The 24,443-nt window shown below is 38.5% G+C and overlaps 3 protein-coding genes across 5 annotated transcripts; 2 read left to right on the forward strand and 1 right to left on the reverse strand.

Annotated features, from left to right (window-relative positions):
* Window positions 1-1,028: 1,028 nt before the first annotated feature.
* On the forward strand, window positions 1,029-11,093 carry LOC110836548 (putative ammonium transporter 1). Its single transcript, XM_022077849.2, has 11 exons — window positions 1,029-1,160; window positions 4,995-5,115; window positions 5,936-6,025; window positions 6,522-6,749; window positions 6,953-7,152; window positions 7,446-7,679; window positions 8,570-8,681; window positions 8,815-8,933; window positions 9,376-9,502; window positions 9,843-9,956; window positions 10,610-11,093. The coding sequence occupies exons 2-11, from the start codon at window positions 5,031-5,033 to the stop codon at window positions 10,711-10,713; spliced, it is 1,413 nt and encodes a 470-aa protein (XP_021933541.1). The 5' UTR covers window positions 1,029-1,160; window positions 4,995-5,030; the 3' UTR covers window positions 10,714-11,093.
* A 1,061-nt stretch (window positions 11,094-12,154) lies between these two features.
* On the forward strand, window positions 12,155-18,853 carry LOC110836552 (putative ammonium transporter 1). 2 transcript variants are annotated; one of them, XM_087356614.1, is made up of 10 exons: window positions 12,155-12,264; window positions 13,363-13,478; window positions 13,830-13,919; window positions 14,485-14,712; window positions 15,316-15,524; window positions 16,020-16,253; window positions 17,114-17,225; window positions 17,780-17,898; window positions 18,146-18,272; window positions 18,634-18,853. In XM_087356614.1, exons 1-10 carry the CDS (start codon window positions 12,248-12,250, stop codon window positions 18,720-18,722), a joined length of 1,341 nt encoding a protein of 446 aa, XP_087212740.1. In that variant the 5' UTR covers window positions 12,155-12,247; the 3' UTR covers window positions 18,723-18,853. The 2 variants fall into 2 exon arrangements, with proteins under 2 accessions (XP_087212740.1, XP_087212735.1); XM_087356609.1 differs by having other exon boundaries at window positions 18,146-18,853.
* On the reverse strand, window positions 18,720-24,284 carry LOC110836549 (transmembrane protein 121B). Of its 2 annotated transcripts, none has more exons than XM_022077852.2 (2): window positions 23,850-24,284; window positions 18,720-23,768 (listed from the first exon to the last, which is right to left on the reverse strand). In XM_022077852.2, the coding sequence occupies exon 2, from the start codon at window positions 23,730-23,732 to the stop codon at window positions 22,632-22,634; it is 1,101 nt and encodes a 366-aa protein (XP_021933544.1). In that variant the 5' UTR covers window positions 23,733-23,768; window positions 23,850-24,284; the 3' UTR covers window positions 18,720-22,631. The 2 variants fall into 2 exon arrangements, with proteins under 2 accessions (XP_021933544.1, XP_021933542.1); XM_022077850.2 differs by having other exon boundaries at window positions 18,720-23,753; window positions 23,850-24,283.
* Window positions 24,285-24,443: the final 159 nt, after the last annotated feature.

The following is a 24,443-nucleotide window of genomic DNA, read 5'->3' on the forward strand; positions in this document are numbered from 1 at the left end:
TGATTAACGCTGATTAATCAAAACTATTTGTGTTGTTAAAACTCTCCGTGAGTTCTTACGAACGCGTCTAGTACGTCACATTCCTGAGAATATTACACGTATTTTAAAGTTCAAAAGTCGTCACGTGTTGTCATCGCAAATATTTATTTATTCCTGTATTATATTGCCCTAAAAGTAACGTTTGTCCCACTATACGCCATGTAGGGTTTTGGGGTGAGTGGAGGTATAGCTCCTCCCTTCCTTGACCTCGGCACTAGATGGGGGTGAGTGGTCAGCATCACGCCCCGGCCGGCTTTACCCCCGGGAAAGGACCCCGGTACCCATTGTAGAGGAGGCTGGGTTGGCCCCAGAGCCGGTCTGGACGCAGAGGCTAGAGGAAAAATCCTCTGCCCCCGTCGGGGATCGAACCCCGGTCGTCCAGCTCGTAGCTAGTCACTATACTGACTGAGCTATCCCGGCTCATTATATTGCCCTAAACCAATGCTTAATTTAGAATTATACTAATGTATTTAATTTATAATTGAAGTAATAAAGTTATTTATACCGTGTTCGCCTTGATTCACTGCAAACAGAGCTACACGCCATGCCACGCATTCAACTTTCTTAGGATCAGTGCTGTGAAGTCGGAGTCGTTAAAAATGTACCGACTCCGACTCCGACCTGGATATAAAATCTTAAGAACAATTTCTATACCGTGTGAGCCGCTGGTGGTGAGTCCGAAAGTTTTCTATCTTCTGTGTTCTAGCGCCGTGCAGTCTGGTTGAAGTTTACTAACGTTTCGAAGGTCCTTGCTGCCTTCATCATCAGGGCCGTCGCCCCGATGATGGAAGCAGCAACCCAGAAGACATCCGTCTTCGGTAAATCCCTTGATTTTCTGAGGGAAAATCGCGTTCTGCTCCATGACGTTCGTTGGTTACATAATTAGATTTCCAAGTCTGAAAAATATTCTTGGGTGGATAGGTCACTCATGTGAATCTGCACCTCGGAGGTTATAGAACACACTGAAGCGACGGGCCAGCCAGTTGGCCGAGAACTAGGACAGGTCTCTCTCTCTCTCTCTCTCTCTCTCTCTCTCTCTCTTCCAAGGTGAATTACTACGTCAACTGGTATTATAGTCAGTTCGCAGGTGACAGCGCATACAAGAGGAAGTCAGTGGACAGGTAAGAGAACAGAATTATAATCCTACGAAGCAATAAAGAAAGGGATAAGTAGTGACTTTCACTACTTTTTAACTGGGGGGGGAGGGGGGGGGGGCATAAATTTTGATTTTCGGCTACGAAGGTCCCCAGGCAGTGCTCGCTGGTCCTTCAGGTACAGAGATAGGGTTTGTAAAGGTAAGGCATTTGGATGTGGAAAAGATGTGGTGAAATGTGGATCAAGGAGAGAAGTTGACCCAGGTTCTTCCTGCGTTCGTGCACAATTTTGAATTTTGATATTGGCCTTGGAAGGGCGGCGTTTAATGTGGAACTTGGCGATTTATCGCTTGCTGATAAGATGACCTCGCTACAACATTAAAAATCTAGGAGTGTATTGTAGTAGACGATAGTTTCGACCTTTTCACTGCTTTTCCAACAGCAAGCATTCGTACAAGTTAACTCGCCGTCACACAAAACAATTTTCATAAAATACAATATAGAAAATGTTACTTTGTCTTAGGATTTCGAGTTTAAGGCAGTCGCTTCGATCTCTGATTAATATGCTATCTACAAACATTCGATTTTGACAAAATTATTCATAACTTATAAATTAATCGTCCGATAGACGCTAAATAGCTTTTATTCAATTGTTTTGTTACTAAAACACTTCGTATTCTTTTTCAATACTTCTCAGCTAAGACTTTCAGCCTCGTATAGACTTAAAATATGTCTCCATGCGTAAATTCGTCTTAATTCTACGTGTCCTCCGTGGATAATACCTACCATCACCAAGTACCAGCCAAATTACCTACCATCTTACCATTTTTTTGCAGATACTGAAATCCTAAATTATATATTTATAAATGTATTTTCCTGATTAAAACGCTAAGATCTATTGTGCCATTGTTTTCTCTGTGTTGGTACCGCGTTATGCAACAGCGATCAGTAAGCGTGAGTGAACACACAGGTTGCATACAATACGAATAGCAACGTACAGTTAAGAAAACTTTTACTCAGACTTCGAGTTATGAGACAAGGTTTGTAGGCGTACTGACTAAATGTAAAAATTCTAACTATTTTTATATTTCCTTAAGATAAAGAAACAAGCACGTATTCATGACTCCAACAAAAATACATAACCGTTATGATATTGTGATAAAAAGGTTTAGCACGTTCCTTCTAAAGTAATGAAAATGTTCCGCACGGAATGTATTTCCACAAGAATGTTCTCGTCTGGTTAAAGTAAATTATACTTTTTTTAAATAAATGCCTTAGGTTTAATATTTTCTTAACATCAAAATGCAGCAGTTTATAACAATTAGCAGACCAGCTACGTTTACGCAATATTTACATCTGTTTAAAAGTGACTGTTTTTTTAATTTTTGCTAAAGTCTGTTCTACTAATTTTTCTGTAGCATAACTTTTCCCCCCCAACAATACGCAGTTGGACCTTCTTCTGTTTTTATTTTTGCATCGTAGTTCGTGTCTGTTTTTGAGTTGCGTTTTAATTTATATACTCAATATATATTCATAGAACAGTGTTCGGCGAAAGATATTAAACTTCCTGAGATAGCCCGCTATCTTACGTCACGATGCCTGAACATGGTCTACTAACATAGGCAAGTTAATTTGCTAAATAAACCCCAAGGCCAATGCACAAAGCCTACAAAGTGGGAAGGATACGTGGATATCATAATTACTCAACTAACAGCTGTGTAAAATTTCCCGAGACGTACTTCCATTGAGAAGAAACAGTAGACCAATCCACAGCGTTGGAAAATCTTTAACAATGTAGAAAAACGTAATTTCATCTACTCCCGAAATTTTAAGTGGAGGTAGTCTGAAAATAATGCGGATTGTTGCATTTAAATGTGATTATTCGGTGTTTATCATAAAATAATATTTTTTTTTTTTAAATTTTCATGTACCCCCTAAGATGTCTTTGCGTACCCCCGGGGTACGCGTACCCCAGGTTGAATACCACTGCTGTAGATAACTGATGTACTTCCATAGTAATTCAGTCCGTACCGCGAAGAAAATACAATACTTCGCCATTGCAAATACAATCTGTTTATCGCTGTTTAAAAAATAAGAAATATTTTTTAGTTCAATACAAAATCCACAAATAAAAAATGAATACTTACTGATTTCTTAAGCATGTTGTATACATACATTTACAACTGGAGTGTTAGGAGTCCATACCTTCCCTTCTACCATGTAAATTAAACATTTTATTTTATATATTTATTTTGTACAGTCTATACACAAAAGTTTGAAGTTTATTACGATTAAGGGCGCTAATATAATATTTTACACAACAAAATGTTTTAATATTATATAATTTTTTACAACACCAATAAACTTCAAACGTTTGTGTATAGACTGTACAAAATAAATATATTTAATCCGGGATGGGGCTGTAAACCCCACGCCCAACCCCCAACCTGGAGGACCAGGCCTCCGAATTTCTATCCCCCGGAGACAGGGTGGCCCAGATATACCCCCGGGCACTGGGTAGCTCAGGTACCTCGGGATCGCCATTTCCCGTACCCACTAATGTGAGCCCCTGAGGGTATGCAATGTTCACATTTAAAAAGTTAATTACATCAGATGATTAAAACACTAAAAATTTCTAATATATAAAATTTTTGTATTTCCTCCATGTTGCATCACTTTTGGACATGAATTCTTTCTCTGAAGAAAGGACGTAAGTTTCTACGCTTCGACATAAATCACAAGTCTGTAAACACACAGCAGAGGTACGAGGCTTTGTTCAACATGGAATGCTGTACCAACTCTTACGCATTATAATTTGTAAAATTTGTATTCGCTGGTGAAACGCATTGACACATGATGTATGTTCGTTGCGAATTGTATGCACATGTAAATCGAATAGCATTCAGTAAGAATATCAATGACCAATAAGAACACACGTGTTGAATTACAATTTACCAATAAAACTAAGGTAGACAAACAGAAAGGAAGCTATATTTTAAGCAATTATTTAACTGGAACTTATATGGCTGTGTAAAAGTATATTTGTACTGAAAATAGTAACTTGTTTTATCTGAAAATTCAAAAATATGCTAACTTTTCCAGAGAGATAGAAATATTTTCTAACACGGTCAGTTGCTCACCGCTGTCAACAGCGCCATTAAGATAACGGTGGTTATTTCGAACACCTACAGTAAATTCGCTACTTTACTAAATGCTAATGTTGACTTACGTAATGGTTTTAGTTTTTTAAAATCTCTTCAATTGATTCATCGAATGTGTGTATACATATTTTCTGGGCACCATGTATACAAATTTAAAACGCGATGTTTACTACAGGTACAACCAAATTTAAAATTAATAACTCTATGTCTTATTCACGCGGTCTATCTATTTAATCAGCTGTTATTTCCCTAAACATAATTAACCTGCTGTTTCTTTTAAGTGACGTGTTGTGTTTTTTTAGGGTTAATCGATGGTAACGCTAGGATATATTGTACTTCGTAATTAAAAATAAATTTTAACGTCTTTCCTGCTTCTACGAAAGGATGAAAAGGAGTTGACTACAGCGGATGGGACAAGTGATCTTTGGTGTGTTAACGAACAGGACGAAAACAAGTTTCTTAACTTTCAGGTTTTCATTTCTACGAATAATAATTGTTTATTTTTAACATTTGTAAACAGGTATTGTCTCAGCAGATAAACAGAAGTATCGCGAGAAATGTATGTGGAGACCCAAAATACGAAATGTCAAGTTTGTTGTTTCTCGTTTCGATTAAAGAGACACTGTCATTAACATCTGAATTTAAAACCTTTGATTGAAAGATACTATTAAAATGTTTATGTTTGTCTTCTCCCTTTCAGGGACAACTCATGTGAAGGAACTGCATTCTTACAAACATGGCTACCAACACCACAGATATCACTGAACTGAACGACAATTTGAACGACCTATTCCTGTTGATAAATGGAATAATTCTCATATGTAAGTAAGTTAATTGCATGTTTAAATAAGTGTAGACATGAATACTGCAAAGGAAGACGTTCAACCATTGACCATTTGAAGTCGAAGCTCATCTGAAGAAATTTTTTTTTTTTTTTAAGAATTCAGTCCGTACCTCAAAGAAAACACAACACTTGACCGTTACAAAGATCTATTAGTTAAAGCTGTTTAAGGAATTACATATCTTACACTGTACGTAAACTGGGTTAATATTACTGAATAAATATGATGTCACATTGAAAATTAATTTGACTCAAATTGACAATAAATAGTTGAAATTCAGAATTTACTGTTGTGTTCCAATTAAATTCAGGTAATATTATGTACGTTACAATAGACAACCAGGTTTATTTTCTTCGAAAATTCTCCAACGTTTTGTGTTACAATTTTACGTGCACCAACTTAAGAACACTATAACAATTATTTATTTTAATCCGTCTGATCACAATATTTAAAATTCCTTATAATTAAGATAATAAAATGTCATTCATGTTCCATATCGATTGATCGATTTACATTTCGGAACATGTACACAACATGTTTGTACAGAAATCTTAATTGAGTTTTAAGTTCTTAGATATATTTTACACCTGATGATGGTTTTATAAAAACCGAAACATGTTGTGTAAATGTTCCGAAATGTAAATCGATCAATCGATATGGAACATGAATGATATTTTATTATCTTAATTATAAGAAATTTTAAATATTGTGATCAGACGGATTAAAATAAATAATTGTTATAATATTCACAATATGACGCAATTACACTATCTTAAAAATAAAGTATGTTCTTATGCAGTGATGCAGATTGGGTTTGCGGGCCTGGAGGCTGGGGCAGTGCGGGCCAAGAACACAACGAACATCATGATGAAGAATATCATGGACATCTGTGAGTAGCTTCATCTCTGATCTGTGTACGTACCTAGAAAATTGCCCGTCAACAGTGACGGGTAAATTCAATCGTGAAAGTTTCAAATCGCATATTTGTTGACGCGTTCTAAAGGGAATTTATTTTATTTAAGTATTAAAAATGACCGCACAGAAGAACACTTTTATGTTAAACAGCAAACATAAAAATTCCAAAATGTGTGGGTACCGGTATATATAATATTTTCCATTTTAGAGGCGCTTTTCCCGGACTTAAGGGCGTAACTAGGATGGAGTTTAATGCAGTAAGTACACAAAATGACGCTCTCTGCGATAACATTACATTTCGCCTTTTGTTAAATTAAGAATCTCATTACTCTGAATTTAATAAACGAATCAAAAACTTGGCATGCATTTACGCATCTGTTCTCAGGGGTAAAATTTCCGACCACTCTGAGTTCTCTTGTTCTGAAGCAGGGGCAGGTAACAACAGACTTCGCGGTATCCACTTGTTCCAGCTTTCAGCTGCGTCAGCTACTGGCTCGTGGGGTACGCCCTGGCTTACGGAGAAGGGAACTACTTTTTGGGGTACACGTACTGGGCCGGAGAAGGGCTTCCGGCCGCCAAAAGGGCCCACTGGTTCTTCCAGTTTGGATTCGCCGCTACTGCTGCCACCATAGTGTCTGGAGCCGTGGCAGAGAGGTGCAACTATGTTGCTTACATCGTTTACAGTATTACCATCTCTGGTACGTATTATTTCAGTAATGGACTGTAGAGCCGTATAATCTGGTAGAAGTTTATCGACGTTTCAGAGGTCCTCGCCCCTTCCATCATCGGGACATTTGAAACGCTGATAAACTTCTACCAGACTACACGGCGCTACAAGACGCTGGTTAATTTTTTTTTTCGAAATGCATCCCGGAGACAGAGTTATGTTGAAATATTTTAGGGTTGATCTACCCTCCCATCACACACTGGGCGTGGACAGAAGAAGGCTGGCTGAACAAACTGGGGTACGTGGATTTCTCAGGCAGTGGGCCGATCCACTTGCTAGGGGGTGTCTGCTCCTTCTTTGCTGTCATCTTCCTGGGCCCACGACTGGGGCGATTTGGTGCAGGAGACAAAGAAATCGTGGGACACTCCGTTCCGGTGAGTCAATAAAAACATTCCGGAACCAAACAGCAGAACTTGTCATCTAAGATGGCTGTCTTCTGGGTTGTAGTTCCGTGCAGTCTGCAAGAATTTTACCAACGTTTCATTCGACTTTGCTGCCTCTATCATCAGGGTGCTACAACCCAGAAGACAGCCATCTTCGTTCTCACCCCCGTGAGAACCTCAACCCCTACTCAATTCCGTCACCTATCGCCGGTACTGAGAACTTGTTCGCACAGTCCTGAACTGAATCGCGTTACATTCCCGTTAACACCTGCTGTTTTCTGCAGCTGACGGGGATAGGAGGAATGCTTCTCATTGTGGGATTCCTGTCGTTCAACGGGGGATCCCTAGGGACCATCACAAACGCGGGAGACAGCGCGACTGTGGCCCGAGTCATGATCAACACTCTTCTCGGTGCAAGTGGAGGCAGTATCGTAATCCTAGCCTTAACCAAGGCTGGATTCTTTGGTCCCGCCACCTGGAACTTCAGCCTCACACTGAACGCTGCTATTACGGGCATGGTAATTGAAATTAGTACCGCCAGACTTCATCTACACGTTCGTTAGCTTTACAACAAAATTACTCTTATTGGTATTCTGTCGACGCTGTTAGCAGCTCAGACTGCATAGCGTCGGATAACGAGTGATGTCCGTTTAAAGCCGAGGCTCTTTCAAATGAAACTTAAGAATTCAGTCCGTACCGCGAAGAAAACACTACTCTTCACCATTACAAAGATCAACTGGTTAACGCTGTTTAAGGAAATAATACGACTAAAACGCTAATTAACCTTTGGAGCCGAAGCTCTTTCAAATGAAATTTAAGAATTCAGTCTGTACCGCGAAGAAAACACTACACTTCACCATTGCAAAGATCAACTGGTTAACGCTGTTTAAGGAAATAATACGACTAAAACGCTAATTAACCTTTGGAGCCGAAGCTCTTTCAAATGAAACTTAAGAATTCAGTCCGTACCGCGAAGAAAACACTACACTTTACCATTACAAAGATCAACTGGTTAACGCTGTTTAAGGAAATAATACGACTAAAACGCTAATTAACCTTTGGAGCCGAAGCTCTTTCAAATGAAACTTAAGAATTCAGTCCGTACCGCGAAGAAAACACTACACTTTACCATTACAAAGATCAACTGGTTAACGCTGTTTAAGGAAATAATACGACTAAAACGCTAATTAACCTTTGGAGCCGAAGCTCTTTCAAATGAAACTTAAGAATTCAGTCCGTACCGCGAAGAAAACACTACACTTCACCATTACAAAGATCAACTGGTTAACGCTGTTCAGGGAAATGATCGCTGTTTATAATGAGGATCATACGAAATACGTAATGAATCACAGAGTCTGAACGCGGCTTCAGAAAGAACTGCATGCAAAGAGTGGCGTGCTGGTTGCAGGTGTCGGTGTGTGCAGGCGTCAACAGGATGGAGTTTTGGGCGAGTTTCATCTCCGGAGCCATTGCTGGACTCGTCTTCGTAATGATTCACTATTTTATGCTCAGGTGCAAAGGTCAGTTAAGTCACTTCTACATATTTAACCCTTTAAAGCACACGACCTGCTTTCAACATCCAGTAAATTACGAAATGCTACGATTGGCCTAATCGTTAAACAAACTAACAAACAAATCCAAATTTATTTACAGTTGACGATCCGCTGGATGCAGTGGCTGTTCATTTCGGCGGTGGATTCTGGGGTCTCGTATCAGCAGCTCTGTTCGCTCATGGAGGGATAGTATACGGTGTCAACAAAGAATCTGGCCTGGTAACATTCCCCGTACTTGCTTTCATTTCATGTCTGTTACATTTTTTTATTCCTGTCGTGAACAAACAGCCGTGTATTTTATACTAGAATAATTCATTACAACCTAAACACTGAAAGCATTTTTCTAGAGGCATTTAAATTAATCTAAACCACTATCAGATCTGTGTCCATCCTTCAGTCTGCTGGTAACAGCGCCTAAATTACTGTACCAGACCGATTTGGTTCAAACTCGGTATTACAAACATTTACCAAATGCTGTCGAACAGTGTTGAATATTTACTACAAAAAAATCAACTTCTTTCTATAGTACGCGACTGTAATCTTGATACTTGCAAGGGATGCAGGAAGTCCAAAGCGTTAAAGGCAGACGATATATTTCACCTTCACGATATCTCAAGATTACAGTCGCGGACTGTAGTTTACACGATGTTTCACGTATCAGTTTCTAGGCTACGAGATGCTTGGCGCCTGCGCCATTATCATCTGGGGAGGGGCGACGTCCAGCGTCATGTTCGGGATCCTGAAGCTGCTCGGGAAACTTCGGGTCAGCGAAGAGGAGGAACGGAAAGGTAAAACAGTTTCAAGACCAAAATTCGATTTACAAATACAGGCAACCTGGCCGGATTTGGGGCCCACTAAGCCTCTATACAATGGCTCCTTCCTCAGAAGTTAAAGCGGCCGGAGCGTAAAGCTATCCACTCGCCATCTAGTGCCAAGGTTAAGAATGTCTACGTGGCAGTGCTTGGTTAAATACCACGGATAATTTAGCCAATATACACTGAATAGCTGAAAAAATATAAAAATTTAAATATAATGCTGATTATTTTGGAAAATTATAAAATCATAATTCTCTGTTTCCTCCACTAGCGTTTATAGCGGTTAGAACAGTGCGCTATTTCACTGTTACAGGACTGGACATTGCCATGCACAATGAACCAGGATATCACCCGATGGGATGGGAAACCTTCCCCCCGGTGTCTCGTCAGACATCGCACGTTACTCAGGATGCTCGCGACAGTCAAAGTAAGTCGTGAAATTATTAGCTTTTCCTGTCTTGACTTGTTCTTTAAGCCTTTAAAGCCAAAATAACACGAAAGGATTCAGTCCGTACCGCAAAGAAAACATCACAATTCACCATTAACGCTGTTTAAGGAAATAATCGCTGTTTATTGCGAGAATCATACGAAATCTACGAATACAAAATTCGGCGTTACTGATTCTTAAAGCAGATGGTACTACCCCTCGGATTTAAAGGGTTAAATTGTAAAAAAAAAGTGACTAATATAATAATAGCATTTAAGGTACGGCCTACTTTAATGAAAGAGATTTTCCTAAGAGTAGGGCCTCTACACCGAAGCCATATAAAACCGTTGTTTGTCCACGCACTGAATATAATTACGTATGGAAACAAGACTGGATGTCTTCGCCCCGATGATGGAGGCAGCAAGTACCTCTAAAAAGCTGGTAAACTTCTACCAGACTACACTGCGTTACAACCCCGAAGACAGCAGTGAGAATTTCAAATCCTACATACGTAGAAATTTGTAAAAGAAAATTTTACAAAAAAAAAGTGAGGGCCTTACAGCTATATACAGTCCCTTTTCTAGCTTATAAATAGTAAAGAAATATGAGAATATTTATTTAAACGTAATAATAACTTATTCCAATGCTTACAGAAAACGCATACAGACTTCGGAATTCCGACTTCACAAATCAAGCATTCCTGAGCACGGAAAACGGCGGAGACCCGCATCCTTCTGAATTCTCAGTCAGAATGTGACCGGAAGTGAGACTTCTGTCTACGACAAATGGACACGTCACTTGCAGCGATCGGACTGATACTCCGTGAACATGTGTGTTGTGTTACGAGTCCACTAGCCGATACATGGAACGCAAACTGTCACATTCGTATGTGATGAACCTTTTAAGAGGCCACGAAGTTACCTTACGGAAAAAGCTAGTGAGGCTGTGATCGGAAAATTTCAGTATAAGACATTCGTGCATCATTAACCAGTAATGAGAAGTTTCAGAATTAATAGACTACCTTCACGAAATATTAATAGTGGCCACATCAGGTGTGATGGTCTTGACACGTGACACCATTTGCTGTAGATGTACAGGTTTGTAATAAAAATTATTTCAAAACCTGTTATCCTTTAAGTAGGCACACCATTATTACGATATTTATAAGAAAATCTCATAGATTTTCTCATTGCTCTTGTGTAAAGACATTGACACTCAACACAAAAATAAAACAATTATCTTGGATTTTTAACATAACAAAAAATTTAAATTTAAATTGTTGGTAATGACATTTATTCACTCACACAAGACACACCGCCATGAGTCGGTCGCCAGAGCCTCGTTTTTGGAAATGGATGCGAGTAGTGACTAAGGGAGCCATATCGTGGTAATTGCCTGAAGAAATGAGGAAGTCCATACATCTCAAAATCTTTTGAAAATATTCTGAGATTTGTAACAGGCTACAGGGTGGTTCCTCTCGCAATAAAACAACTATTTACGCTCCGATGGTGCTCAAATACTACAGGTACACACCTTTCATATAAGGCGCTTTAAGTGATCGCCCCCGGTGTCCGACACGACGCGTGAAGCTTCAATTTTGTATCAGAAACTGTAATTTCATGAGACCTCTGGCTGCCAAGGTCACCGGATTATATCCTGCCAAACGTTTTCTTCTGGGGTCTACATGAACACGCCTCGCACTACATAGGCGACCTCAAAGAACACATCTGCACAGGAGACTGCGTCTATTCCCGCGGACACATTACAACAAATATTCGCCGGTCTGAATCATCGCGTTAAATTATAAATGGACTCCAGGGTCGACCTTTGTCAGCGCCTTATATGACAGAATAAATTTCACAAGAACTCATGATCGTAGCTACAACAATTAATCGCCATCAGTGTATAAATAAACAGCAGTTTTATTGCGAAAAGTTAATGTTTCTAAAAAAAACGATCACCCTGTATATCCCCAAAGCCTTGTATTTTCGTATCCAGTCTTCAGAAACTCAGTTAAAACGTTTCCTTCAGACGAAATTAAAACAGGAAACTGTTATGTGGGCTGCATTTCGTTAGTCGAATAGAAACACGTGACCTTCTTCAAAGGGTTTCCAGAATGAGCCGAGGCCAGAATTTCTTTCATGTACAATTCCCGCGTGACTGCGCACGTCAGAATCATGCGAGTGTAAGATCGAGATGGAATCTGCTCGAAACACATGTAAACGCCTTCACGATTTAGTCCGCGGTTGGGCTGAGTCCAAGAGCAGACACGGGCCGGCTTTTGGGTGCACATGTGCGTCATTTACAGGTACGTACAGATCAGTAATTTTGTAATGCATGCCCAATAGCCTTCCAGGTTGTATCTTGATCAGATGCGTTTTCTGAATCGAGAATCTCACAAACTACAACTACAACAACAACAACAAAACCCACGAGATAGTATAGCTGCGTCATATTGTGATATTAATTAAAATAATTATATATATTTGTTTACCGTCAAATCACAATAAAATAGTAAGTTAAGATAATTAAAATGATTAAAATATCATCTTATGTTCCATATCGAGCATTCGATTTACATCGGAACATTCACAACATGTTTCGGTTTATCAAACCGTCATCAGGTGTAAATTATAAACTTTTAAACTCAAATTACAATGCACTCCAGTACCTTGACCCCAACCCTGACAAACCACCTTTAACCCACTTACACCGCAGTCAATAACGAACCTTGTTCCGAGATGGTAACACTTCTGGATCTCTCCTCTGAACACATCTGAACCGATTGCTATTTCATATATGGTATGTTTATTTGCTATAATATATTATTTTAGTTCATTTTGTTTTCTATATTCAATCATATTTCATTAATATTTTCGAATCTTTTACTTCACAGACTGGTATAAACATCAATAACACCACCTCAACAAATAATGTTATATTAATAATATCTAAACACAACTTCCAAGAAATATACTGAGAAAGATGATAAAAGTATAAAATTGTAAAAATTATAAATAATTGTAATTTGAGTTTAAAAGTTTATAATTTACACCTGATGACGGTTTGATAAACCGAAACATGTTGTGAATGTTCCGATGTAAATCGAATGCTCGATATGGAACATAAGATGATATTTTAATCATTTTAATTATATTATCTTACTATTTTATTGTGATTTGACGGTAAACAAATATATATAATTATTTTAACAAAACCCACACAAATTTCATGCTATTTAAACGTCGTGCTTTTGAATTAGAGTGAGCTTTTGCTTCCAGATCGATCGAAGACAGCAAGGATACTAACATAAAGCGAGGCGAAAGCTCCTGATACCTCTTGCTAACATTTTATAGTTTAGGAATTAACACTTCACATGTTTTCTGAATGACACGGTTAATTGCAGCCGAGACGAAAATCCGGCTACATCAACGATGGCAAATACTGGGGTCGAGGAACTCTCAGAGCTGAAGAAGAATATCAATGACGTCTTCATCTTGACGAACGGAATCATCGTCTGCTGTGAGTACAGCGATCTCAGTATCTTCCGTCACCAACTATGATTTAAGTGCAAGCAGGAACTAGAAAATGTTTATGAAATTCTTGAGTTCATTCTGGCCAAATCTAGATGAACAACTACTACCTTTATTCTATTCCTGAGAGTCTTAAATAACTTCTGATGAGCTCATTTTAATTTTGTTTTGAGTTCCGTATACTTTTTGGTGTTTGCATTTCTAACGTTTCTATCATTTCGAAAGACAAACCAGGCGCCTTACCAAGCTGCGATGAACGCGACTTCTCCTTAAGCCACGCCTTACTTTCGCTCATAATGAATTATCATTACCTTCATCATCTGTATTATTGAATTCACAGTGATGCAGTGCGGGTTTGCATGCCTAGAGGCTGGAGCAGTACGTTCAAAAAACACGACCAACATCATTATGAAGAACTTCATGGACATGTGTGAGTATTAACTTTCCAAAGCCAGTGGTAATTATATGTACCACCTGTTTCAGCATTCATTAACTGTACATTTTGCCAAGAGTGTCTAATTTATTGGCTTAGTATGATTTTCCCTGTAAACCGAGATTATTTCCTTAAACAACGTTAACCAGTTCATATCTGTAATGAAGTGTGGTGTTTTCTTTGCGGTGCGGACTAAATTCTTAAATATTATTTAAACTATGTAAGACTTGAGGTTCTCACAGCGGTGAGTATGAAGATTTCCGTCTTCTGGGTTGTTGCGCTGTGTAGTCTGGTCGATGTTTACCAACGTTTCAGAGGTCATACTGCCTCCTTCATCGCCCTGATGACGGAGGCAGTATGACCTCTGAAACGTTGGTTAACATCGACCAGACTACACAGCGCAACAACCCAGAAGACGGAAATCTTCTTATTTAAACTAGTTTCAAGGTTTTTGTAATTGTGCGCAAACCCGGGCCTCCGTGGCGAAAAACCGGCGACGAACTGCCTAAACTATATCGCGGTCAAATCTAAGGATTACAAAATCGAGTTCTTGATTTTTCAGTCATCAGTGCCCTGTGCTACTGGCTGGTAGGATACGCCCTGGCACATGGAGAAGGCAACCCGTTCGTGGGACACACGTACTGGGCCGGCGTTGGAATCCAGGGGCATCAGATGGCTCATTGGTTCTTCCAATTCGTGTTTGCCGCAACGGCGGCTACCCTCGTCTCCGGGGCAGTTGCCGAGAGGTGCCACTTTGTTGCCTACGTCACCTACAGTGCAGTTATATCAGGTTATCGTACGGTCCATTTGCCATCGATTTACATGTTCTTGTACTTCGGGTGTACAAAATGAAGACTTTTCGTGTCTCATTTCCGAAAACACGTCACACTTATAGTTTAACGAAAAACAAAATTGTATTTTCAATGTTCCAGAAAAAATTGCATCAAATTTTGTTCTAACTCAGCTTCAAAGAAAATTTTGCGTAGTACGTAACCCGGCGACGTTTTTGTTTTGTTGCACTAAAACACACTAGCTCACTGCTGACAGCGTACTTTTAAGAGTCTGTAATAATACATCTATGAATAAAAACACTATATGCACAATCCTTGTACTGAATTCCAACAAACATGAATACATTATGTTCAAAATTTCAATAACAAAACGTCTGTCAGTCTATCCCGAGGGAAGAACATGGCGTAGGTTGCCAGCGACAACCACCAGACATGTCAGTAACAAAATCAAATGCTGATACAGACCGATAATAAACGCATGCATACGTAAAACACCCAGAGGAAAGTCACGTCTTTTCACGCCAATGACAGAAGCTCACGAATTCAGATGTGAAATGAGTGCATGAGGAAAATCATTTCGACACAGCTCTGTGCTTGTCCAGGCTTAGTGTACCCTGTGGTAAGCCGCTGGGTGTGGGCAGAAGAAGGATGGCTGAACCAAATGGGATACAGAGATTTCTCAGGCTGTGGACCTATCCACCTTCTCGGTGGAACGTGTTCTCTGTTTGGAGCCGCTTTCCTGGGCCCTCGACTGGGACGTTTTAGCAGCAAGGCGGAGGATTCTCAAGAGATACCAGGACATTCCGTGCCGGTAAGTGTTTGCAAGTATATAGTTGCATTACACTGGCCCAACACTAACTCTTTGTGTATTTACGGCTTCATATGACTCTTAATGCAAACAACGATTATTTCCTTGAACAGAAATAACCAATTGATCGTAATGGAGACAGTTGTGTATTCTTTTAAGATACGGATTAAATTAATATTATTTAAATCAGCTTCGGCTTCAGGGTAACTTTCCAAATTACAGCTTCGATATTCACCAACGAGCAAATAAAAATTCTGCCGTCTCTGTTAGCAACCTATCTAACTTTATCCATACCAGGACGAGTGGTCATTGCCTGGGAACCTTCTAATTCTAACCTGCTCTTTATCCCCTGCCAAATTTTCTGTTTGCTTCTACTCTCTTGATTTCCCACCAAACTTCCTCTCTCTCTCTCGGGTTTTAGTCACAGGAATGTCTAAGATAACTGAACTCGTTCACACCCTTACGCGTTCTGAGAGTATTTTCTCATTTGCTGTGCAGCTGACTGGTCTGGGGGGCATGATCCTGGTAGCAGGGTTCCTGGCGTTTAACGGTGGCACGCTGGGGTCAATGACGAGACCCGGAGAGAGTGAGCTGATCGCCCGGGTGATCATCAACACGGTGATGGGTGGCACAGGAGGAAGCATAACGGTCATGTTGGCGAGCAAATTGGGTCTGAACGGGGTCCCCAGCTGGAGCTTCTTGAGTACGTTAAACGGGGCCTTCATCGGCATGGTAAGCAATGTTAAGAGTTCGTCTGAATACTGACAGAAACAGATCATCACATTATGAAGCCAATGAGAATGTATGGGCATGAGAGTGGCGAAATGAAGATACTGGAGAAACTTACACGAAGTTCATAATTTTTGCTCTATTTATTATTAAGTGTTCTGTCTGACGACAGGTCCATATGAACAGGATCCTTCCATCCTTTTCTCGGACTGGGACCTGTTCATATGCGTTCTTGGCAGATGATCCAGAAGTGGTTTGCCATTGCCTTCTTCTGTGTGTGAATGGAGTAATTGTTGGGATGCCACGGAGGAAAACTCCGTGTTGCCTAGACCACGGCCTTGCCCAACACAAGTTATAAATTCGGGCACCGCCGGGAATCGAACCCGAGACCCCAGGATTACAAGGCCAGCGTTCTAACCGCTAGACCACCGTGGCTCCTAATGATCAAATCAAGGAGTGTGAAATGACTGGGGTGTACATGGAGATGAGAAATTCGTAGGAAAAAGTGAAAAGCCACTTGGAAGACTTGGCGTAGATGTGAGGATAATACTAAAATAAATCTTATGAAAACAGGGTGGGAGAGGCAAAAAAAAAAAAGCATCATGGTTGAGCCATTCTGTTTCCTGCTTTGCATAACAAGTGTATTCTGTGAAATATTTAAAACAACTGATCTCACATTAACAGGACAAAAGAAGTTTCAATCCATAATTAAAATTGTGGTATATTTATACATCTATGAAAACAAGCTCAAAACTTGCCCCCAATAAGAATGTTATGGTGTCCACCTGTTGGCTAAATGTATAACTTATCACTTTGTTGCGATGAGCTATACAGTCCAACGGCCCGTACCTCCGACGTTCCAGGTGTCAGTGTGCGCGGGTGTCAACAAGATGAACATGTGGGAGTGTTTTGTGTCTGGGATGATTGCTGGTCCAATCTACATGATAATCCACTACGTTGTTCTGTGGTGTAAAAGTAAGTATGAAATGACGTTCATTACGTTTAGTACACGGTTTCTTGCTACAGTAATACAAAAATGTAAATTTGTCTCTGTATGGACACATGCGAAGACGAGTTTAAACTCCATGCATTCACTAAAACACAAGAATATGAAACAACAAGTAACATTTATGACCAATAAATGCAGCAAATGAAAACAAAATTCTTTTCATATGAAACTTGTAATATATTTGTAACATTACCATACAAATTTCCATTTCAAGTAACAATGATTCGCCAACTCATGTCACAGTCCACATGAATAAACAACAATTCAATAAAAAAAATGCAAATTTTTGAGAAATATAAGACCACACAATGAATTCTACAAGTCCACATGACGGCCACGTCTGTGCTGTCAGCATTTTGAAACGCGCTGTTCACACTAGCAATGGCAGTCATCAATGCAAGAACAGCACAAAGTAAGAGGTTCCTTTAGACTCCTAAGAATAAAGTGACATCTTTTATTATCAGAATCATTGTGTAGTGGTTATAAATCCAATTTCTATCATACTGGCGCTATTCTACAGTTGACGATCCGCTGGATACCGTAGCCATTCACTTCGGAGGAGGATTGTGGGGTCTCATCTCAGCGTCAATCTTTTCCAACAACGGACTCGTGTTTGGCATCACGAGAGAATCCTTGATGGTAAGAACATCCCAAGCTCTACAATAATAAAATATGCATGTATATTCTCAAAAAATTAGATAACATTTTAGCAAAAATCAACATAATTCTTTGTTTCTCATCGCTCCAACACCATCTTTTTTAATATAAATTCTATTGGCAAGACATTTTAAAATACTCACCCTGTATATGAGAGCTGTCCAATGCATAGTCACAGACAATATTTAGTTTCAATTAATTTCTACCAAAATTTAAATTGTTCTTCCAGCTGTTCGCTTATAGGATGGCTGGAGCATCCATCATCATCCTTTGGGCATCTGTTGCATCCTGTATTATGTTTGGAATTCTAAAATGTGCAGGCAAGCTGAGGGTCAGCGCTAAAGATGAACAACTAGGTAAGCCACGATTGCTTATATGTGAATTCAGAACGTCACACACTCTGTCTCAATGCTCGTCTCAACACATACACAGAAATGGAAATGAACAGCGAGATCTCGGGTCCTTACAGCAGTGAAAATGTCGATGGAGGTCTTCTTGTTTGTGATGCCATGTGGACGTAATAGTAATATTAACCGACATAAAGATTGCTACTGAATATGCTTTAAATGAAAAGAATAAAACAAAAAAGTACATTCAGTCACTAGATACAAGCTCTGGCCATCTTTTTCAAAAAATGTGTGACTTAATTTAATTTCTTTCAAGTATTGAATGATTAACAGTATTATAAAACAATCTGACATTTTTGTTTTACCACAGGTTTGGATATTTCTCTCCACAATGAGCCTGGATATCCTGTGAAGGGATGGCAGACAATGGTTGTATCAGTCAGAGGGAATGCCATGTAAATTCATCAGTGTTGTTATTTATAATTTCAGCGATAAGGTTACAAGCAAATAACACAATTTTCCAACAGCTTCTAATGTACATTAATTCACTGCAAAATGGAATAAAACAGAAAAATGCATATCATCATTTACTCCATTGCAGTTCTCTACCAATTATACAACACATCGTATTCACGTTACAATTATTTATAAGAACAGACATTACATTTTTAAGTGTTACAATTTTAAAATCATTACAAAAATACTTGGTACGTTGTATGAAACATCAGCCTTAAATTAATATCTTTAATACAGTTTATGTAAACTGTTGCGTCATATTGCAAACAACATGGCAATAATAAGGCCACGACTCGGCTGCGATGGAACTGCCGAATAACTCAAGACTAGAACTGCCGAGCAATTTCCTGCAAGAGACTGTTCATGTATAAGAATCATCTACTGTGTGTGGTACCTGCACATCACAACACAGGGAAATGCCTTAGTTTCATACATACTAACAAAATAAAAATACCAAATTCATTCATTAAAAAAAAGACAACTTCATAAGCAAACGCCATAAATCCGGAGACAACATAAATTTAAAATAGATCACCAGTACTGCTTTCCGAGTTTCTCGCAGGAAGCAAACAACATATTTTCCTGTATCTTAATGTATCTTGTTACAAACACAAATCAAATAATTCTGGAGTAAACAATACCAAAAATCAGGGCCCAATTTGAGGCGAGAAACAAAAAAAGCAGCCACAGGTTAAAAATGAGACAGTCTTGAATCACAGGTACTTTGTGTAGCCTCCACACAAGCTGCAGAATATCTTTATGAACTCAGAAATGTACGAATGTACTCACAAACTGATACAGACTAATATAAAACACAGACTTGCGGTTTATTACCAGAATTCAGATGGGCTTTAAATACTGAAATATAAACAGAAGACTGCTCTTAAACCACAGTGTATTTTATTCCCTTAAATGTTATAAAATGGAAGCTGTGGATCCTGTCTCAGATGCCTGTATCCACAGGAAGTGTGACGGTTCTTGGGCCATGACCCTTTTATAAACTCAATGACTCATGGAAAAACTGAAAAAAAAATCCATGGACTGAATCTTGACAACAGAAGGTTAACTACTGACAAAGCGACAAACTAACTGCAGATTAGTCATAGTTCTGCTAACGAAAATCATCCATGACAGAATTAATTTCCAAAAAGTTTGTGCAAAACAGGTTCTCAAACACCACACAGAATGCCATACACATAAACTGTTTGGACAGCTGTTAACGCTTTTGGGACAGGTATCAAGAGAAAGGAGTGACCCGAGTCCTTTCTGCATCACTGTCGCATGTGATGAAACGCAGATCAACTACAAACAAATGAAGAGTAAACAACTGAGTACAAAAAAGGAACATCTGACATCTCCCATCAAAAAACAAATTCAAACCTCAGTCAACAGGACAGAACACGTTACACTTTTCTGGTATTCTTAGGAGTAATCCTTGAGCATAATCAGTAATGTAGTGTAACTATTAAGAGTGCACTTTATAGTAAGATTCTGTGACCATGGCGCTCTGCTGCTACATGACAACGCCCATTCTCACGCTGCTGGCCAAAACATCTGAACACTCCAGCAGACGCATTGTGAAGACACACAACATCCACCATACAGCCCTGACCATGCCTACTATTTGTTAAACCCCTCAAAGATGATCGAAAAACTGCTTCAAGTGAGCTGCACTGTAGTGGGACTACAACGAAAAATTATGCGCTTGTTGGGTTCTGCACTGTTTTGTTAATGCACAATATTCTTATAAAATTTCATTCTCACATATTAAAATTGGTCCACTAGTTTTGAAGAGTGCGTGAAAATTTAACAATTTTTACTTTAAACCATGTAGAGCCATAGTTTATCTTCATATTAACAAAAATTAATTATCTGAAATTAATAAATATATGTCTGTGTATGTATCCTGATTTTCAGTTCAAAATGAGAATCAAAAATATACAGTGTACCATCCTACAAATCTGAATCCATCTGTCACTTCCGAATGACCAGCTACCAACTGCCTACCTTTGGTCAATTAATTCTAATACCAAATGCTATTAGGTTGCTATTTATCTTCAAATTAATATGGCTGCAATGAAGTCAAATAGTGTGTTAAGTAGTAGGCACAAGTTAACGTAGATTAGGCTGCAATAGTGTTGAACAGCTTGTTAAGTAGTTGTTAACGCTGTGAATGAGTAAGTTTCATAAGCGAGTATCCTGTTGTAATGTTGGTATGTGTTTGTAAATGAGTGATGTGGAAACAGTGTTGAATAATATGTTAAATAGTGGTAATCGCTGTACGGGGATAAGGATGCAACAGTTCCGAATAGTGAGTTAAGGTTGTGACTGGTTAATGTTAGACATGCTGCCAAAGAACATGATTTTTGTGAGATATGAGGTTATAATGGCGAGTGTGAAGATCGCTGTCCTCTGGGATGCTGTATCATGTAGCCTGATAATATTCCAGAGGAGTTTACTGTCTCCTTCTTCTCAATGTGATTTTTGTATGAATCGTACGGGAAGTGTGAAGCAAAGCAGCGGACCCCGCAACCATACGGGACAAACGCTAAAGAAGAAATATGGGAAGTGTCATTGTGCTAGAACGTGTTGGAGGAAATTTTGCATAAATTCCTGAGGGTCATAATATGACACACAACAGGTATTTATAGGCAGGTCTACCAGAACACTTCTGGAAAGTGAAATTGAAATGTTGGTTCAACCTTACACTTCTATTCAAATACCTTAAGTTAAGGAAAAATAATAAATTAAAATATAAGGAAATGACTTCCATGTCTGCTATAAAACTTAATTTTAACTGTTAATCCCAGCTTAAGCAAGAATTACTTACTCAACTTAGTAATACATGCAGTGTTCACTTTGTACCGTAACAGCGTGATAAATATATCTATATCACATAGGCCAAAGTATAGAACTATACCGGCTCTTCTTTAAAAATATCAAATTTTCATGTCATCAAAGAGAGAGCTACACACAACTTAATGTGACATAAACAAATGTCATAAAAAATTTGGCAATCAATAGCTTCTCAGTATACTCTCGTGTATCATCCTGCATCAAAGATTTGTTTCAATTTATATTTGTACTGCAACATTATAACGTAAGCAGTACAAATCCTGTAACACTCAGTGCAGTGGAAACCACACACATAAAATTATCAGTTATTGTCCTACTCAAAATGTTAACAAAAGAAACAATATATATTATATTTAAAATTATATTTGTGTATTAGAATGTTTCTTTATGGCCCTTTTATGTATAATTGGCAACTATTCTCTTACATACAGCAAGCAAAATGCAGTTACAATTAGCAATACCATGTATTCATGTTCATCATAACCTATTATAACGCATAAACAAACAGGTCACATATAGACTTTGCCATGGACTAAGCCCTTCTGAATGTACTTAAGCATAATTACTAAGCCCATTCAAAATAATCACTAGAATTAATTTATATTAATTAAAGACTACACAATACTGCAATATATTTTATGTACTTAATATTAATTATATTAAGCAAGACAGAAATATCAAGGACAAATACATTATGACCTTCCTCCATGAGTTGACTCTGTATGTCTGTGAGACCTTGAACCACTAAGTATACCCCAAGTCAATTCAACTTAATTCACTTACACTGAACTTGTCGTAATATTACACCTTTAATGGAAGCATTACAAACGTTCTGATCTCGTCTGTTTTAAATCAGAATAAACTGGCTACATACATCTATTATTATAAATCTATGTTAAGTATACTGAATGGAAGAACTAGTTGAAAAGTTTAAAATACTGCAACAATAGATGAAATTCATCCTTTAGACACTGATCATATGCAAATGAAATAGTTTCACACATTCTTAGGATGTTCCTTAGTGTTCTCTGGTGGTGTTGTTGGCTTTGGATTGAGAGTTTCCATTTCTATTTGATCATCTGAGGTTGTGCCTGGCAGGTAACCATTACTTCCAGTTCGATGAGTTTCCTCAAATGAACAGTGCCTTCTCACTAGTTCCTCAAAATCAGGATAAATCCCTCGCAACACAAAAACAATACCAAACACATTTTTCATAAGAAAGATGGAAGCATTATTTCCATAGGAAACCCAAAGATAAAGACGGACTACAAGATATGGAATGTCAATCAGACATAAATGAAGAAGATTGTATACAATTTTCAATGGCAAAGACAACCGTTCAGATATGAGATCAGACAAACTAAGTTTGTAAACTGCGAGTGTTGGAAGAATGAAGTTGAATGAGCAAAGAATAAGTACTATATTTTCCAATGTGAATGTCAGGACCATTTTAGTTTCATTCACTAGTAATAATGCCAGAAGATTCACAGTGTCTAGAATTTCAATTCCTGTTTTGGCACACAGTGATGTTACGTAAGTGTAACGAGGACTGTCACGTGGTGCCCAATTGTGACCTTCCACTAGCAAAAGGAAAATGACCCCAGATGTTGCAATTGTTACTTGAAGCAGCTGTGGACCAAACACCTCATGATTAATCAATTTATCTGGAATTTCAGATTTGAATATCATCATTACTTTAGACAGAAGAATCCCTGTATAAAATAACCATGAAACATAACTTAGGGGTAATACTCCAAGTTTTGATGTGGGAAATTTGCTTCCAAACACCTGTTTTGGTGAATATCTATATACTCTGTCTTGAATGGAAACATCTTCACTTGCTGTTAAGTACTGATACGCAATTGTCAGTGTGCCAAGGAATGCAAACAAACAGGCAAAATCAGCAAGAAACCAAAAATATGGGAACACTGTGTTGCTGTATTGCCTGACGAGATAATAATTTAGGATAGTACCCTGCACAACTAGCAATAATGTCATGAATGTGGCATCCATAACATGAAGAACCATTTTCTTTGGCAAACAACACCATACAGGATTGGAGTCTGTCTCGGAAGCCATTACTGATTCTGCTTGCATAAATTCTGGAACACTTGTTACCTGCACATAATAAATCTTGCAGTCGTCAAACAGCTTCATTGTATCAATACAAACTATAATATAACATAACAATCACAGAAAATCTCATTTACTTACCTACTTGCTTGCATTATCACTTTCCAAGTATTAAAATATCGTAAATTAATACATTTCCACCATACACTACGACTTTTACAATAAACTACAAGATACTAGAATATACAAGCATCACGGTATAAAAATTCTAAATAATTCGATACATCGAGATTATTCATCCTCGATATTTGCTACTTCCAATGTAACTGACATTGTTATTGCATTATACCACTGAATCTTAAATCTGGTCTGCGCTTTTCGAAGAATGCAAGTAAATCAGAAACATTCCCCATTCCAGAAAAAAAAATACAAAGACAAGTGTGATACACGCAGTCCTGACTCTTCTAGGTACATAGTACCTAAAACACACTAATGGTCTTCACTAACAGCTTGAGAAGTGGCTGGGTAATATATACGACCTACCCCATTTCGTTTCAAAAAGATAGATCGACTATTCCCACAGTAAACAAAGTCCCTACATTTTATGACATCTGTGGTTTACATTAACAGCTGTCGAAAACATTCTTCCGGTTCCAGTAAGCAAGAAAATAGTCCAAGTAGAGCTTAACGTTTCGTTATTTTTAAATGACAGATATGTTGAAGTATTACGGTATC

The sequence above is a fragment of the Zootermopsis nevadensis genome, unplaced genomic scaffold (genome assembly GCF_977971745.1).
Source record: "Zootermopsis nevadensis isolate Lab colony 2312 unplaced genomic scaffold, Znev_1.0 Znev_ptg000002l, whole genome shotgun sequence".
NCBI lineage: Eukaryota > Metazoa > Arthropoda > Insecta > Blattodea > Termopsidae > Zootermopsis > Zootermopsis nevadensis.

Coding starts and splice junctions, on each gene's coding strand:
- LOC110836549 (XM_022077852.2), bottom strand. CDS start 23,732: ATGCAAGCAGAATCAGTAATGGCTTCCGAGACAGACTCCAATCCTGTA.
- LOC110836552 (XM_087356609.1), top strand. Junction 13,920..14,484: donor GAAGAACTTCATGGACATGT/GTGAGTATTAAC, acceptor TTGATTTTTCAG/TCATCAGTGCCCTGTGCTAC. Junction 17,899..18,145: donor TCACGAGAGAATCCTTGATG/GTAAGAACATCC, acceptor TTGTTCTTCCAG/CTGTTCGCTTATAGGATGGC.
- LOC110836548 (XM_022077849.2), top strand. CDS start 5,031: ATGGCTACCAACACCACAGATATCACTGAACTGAACGACAATTTGAAC. Junction 5,116..5,935: donor AAATGGAATAATTCTCATAT/GTAAGTAAGTTA, acceptor GTTCTTATGCAG/TGATGCAGATTGGGTTTGCG. Junction 6,026..6,521: donor GAAGAATATCATGGACATCT/GTGAGTAGCTTC, acceptor CACTTGTTCCAG/CTTTCAGCTGCGTCAGCTAC.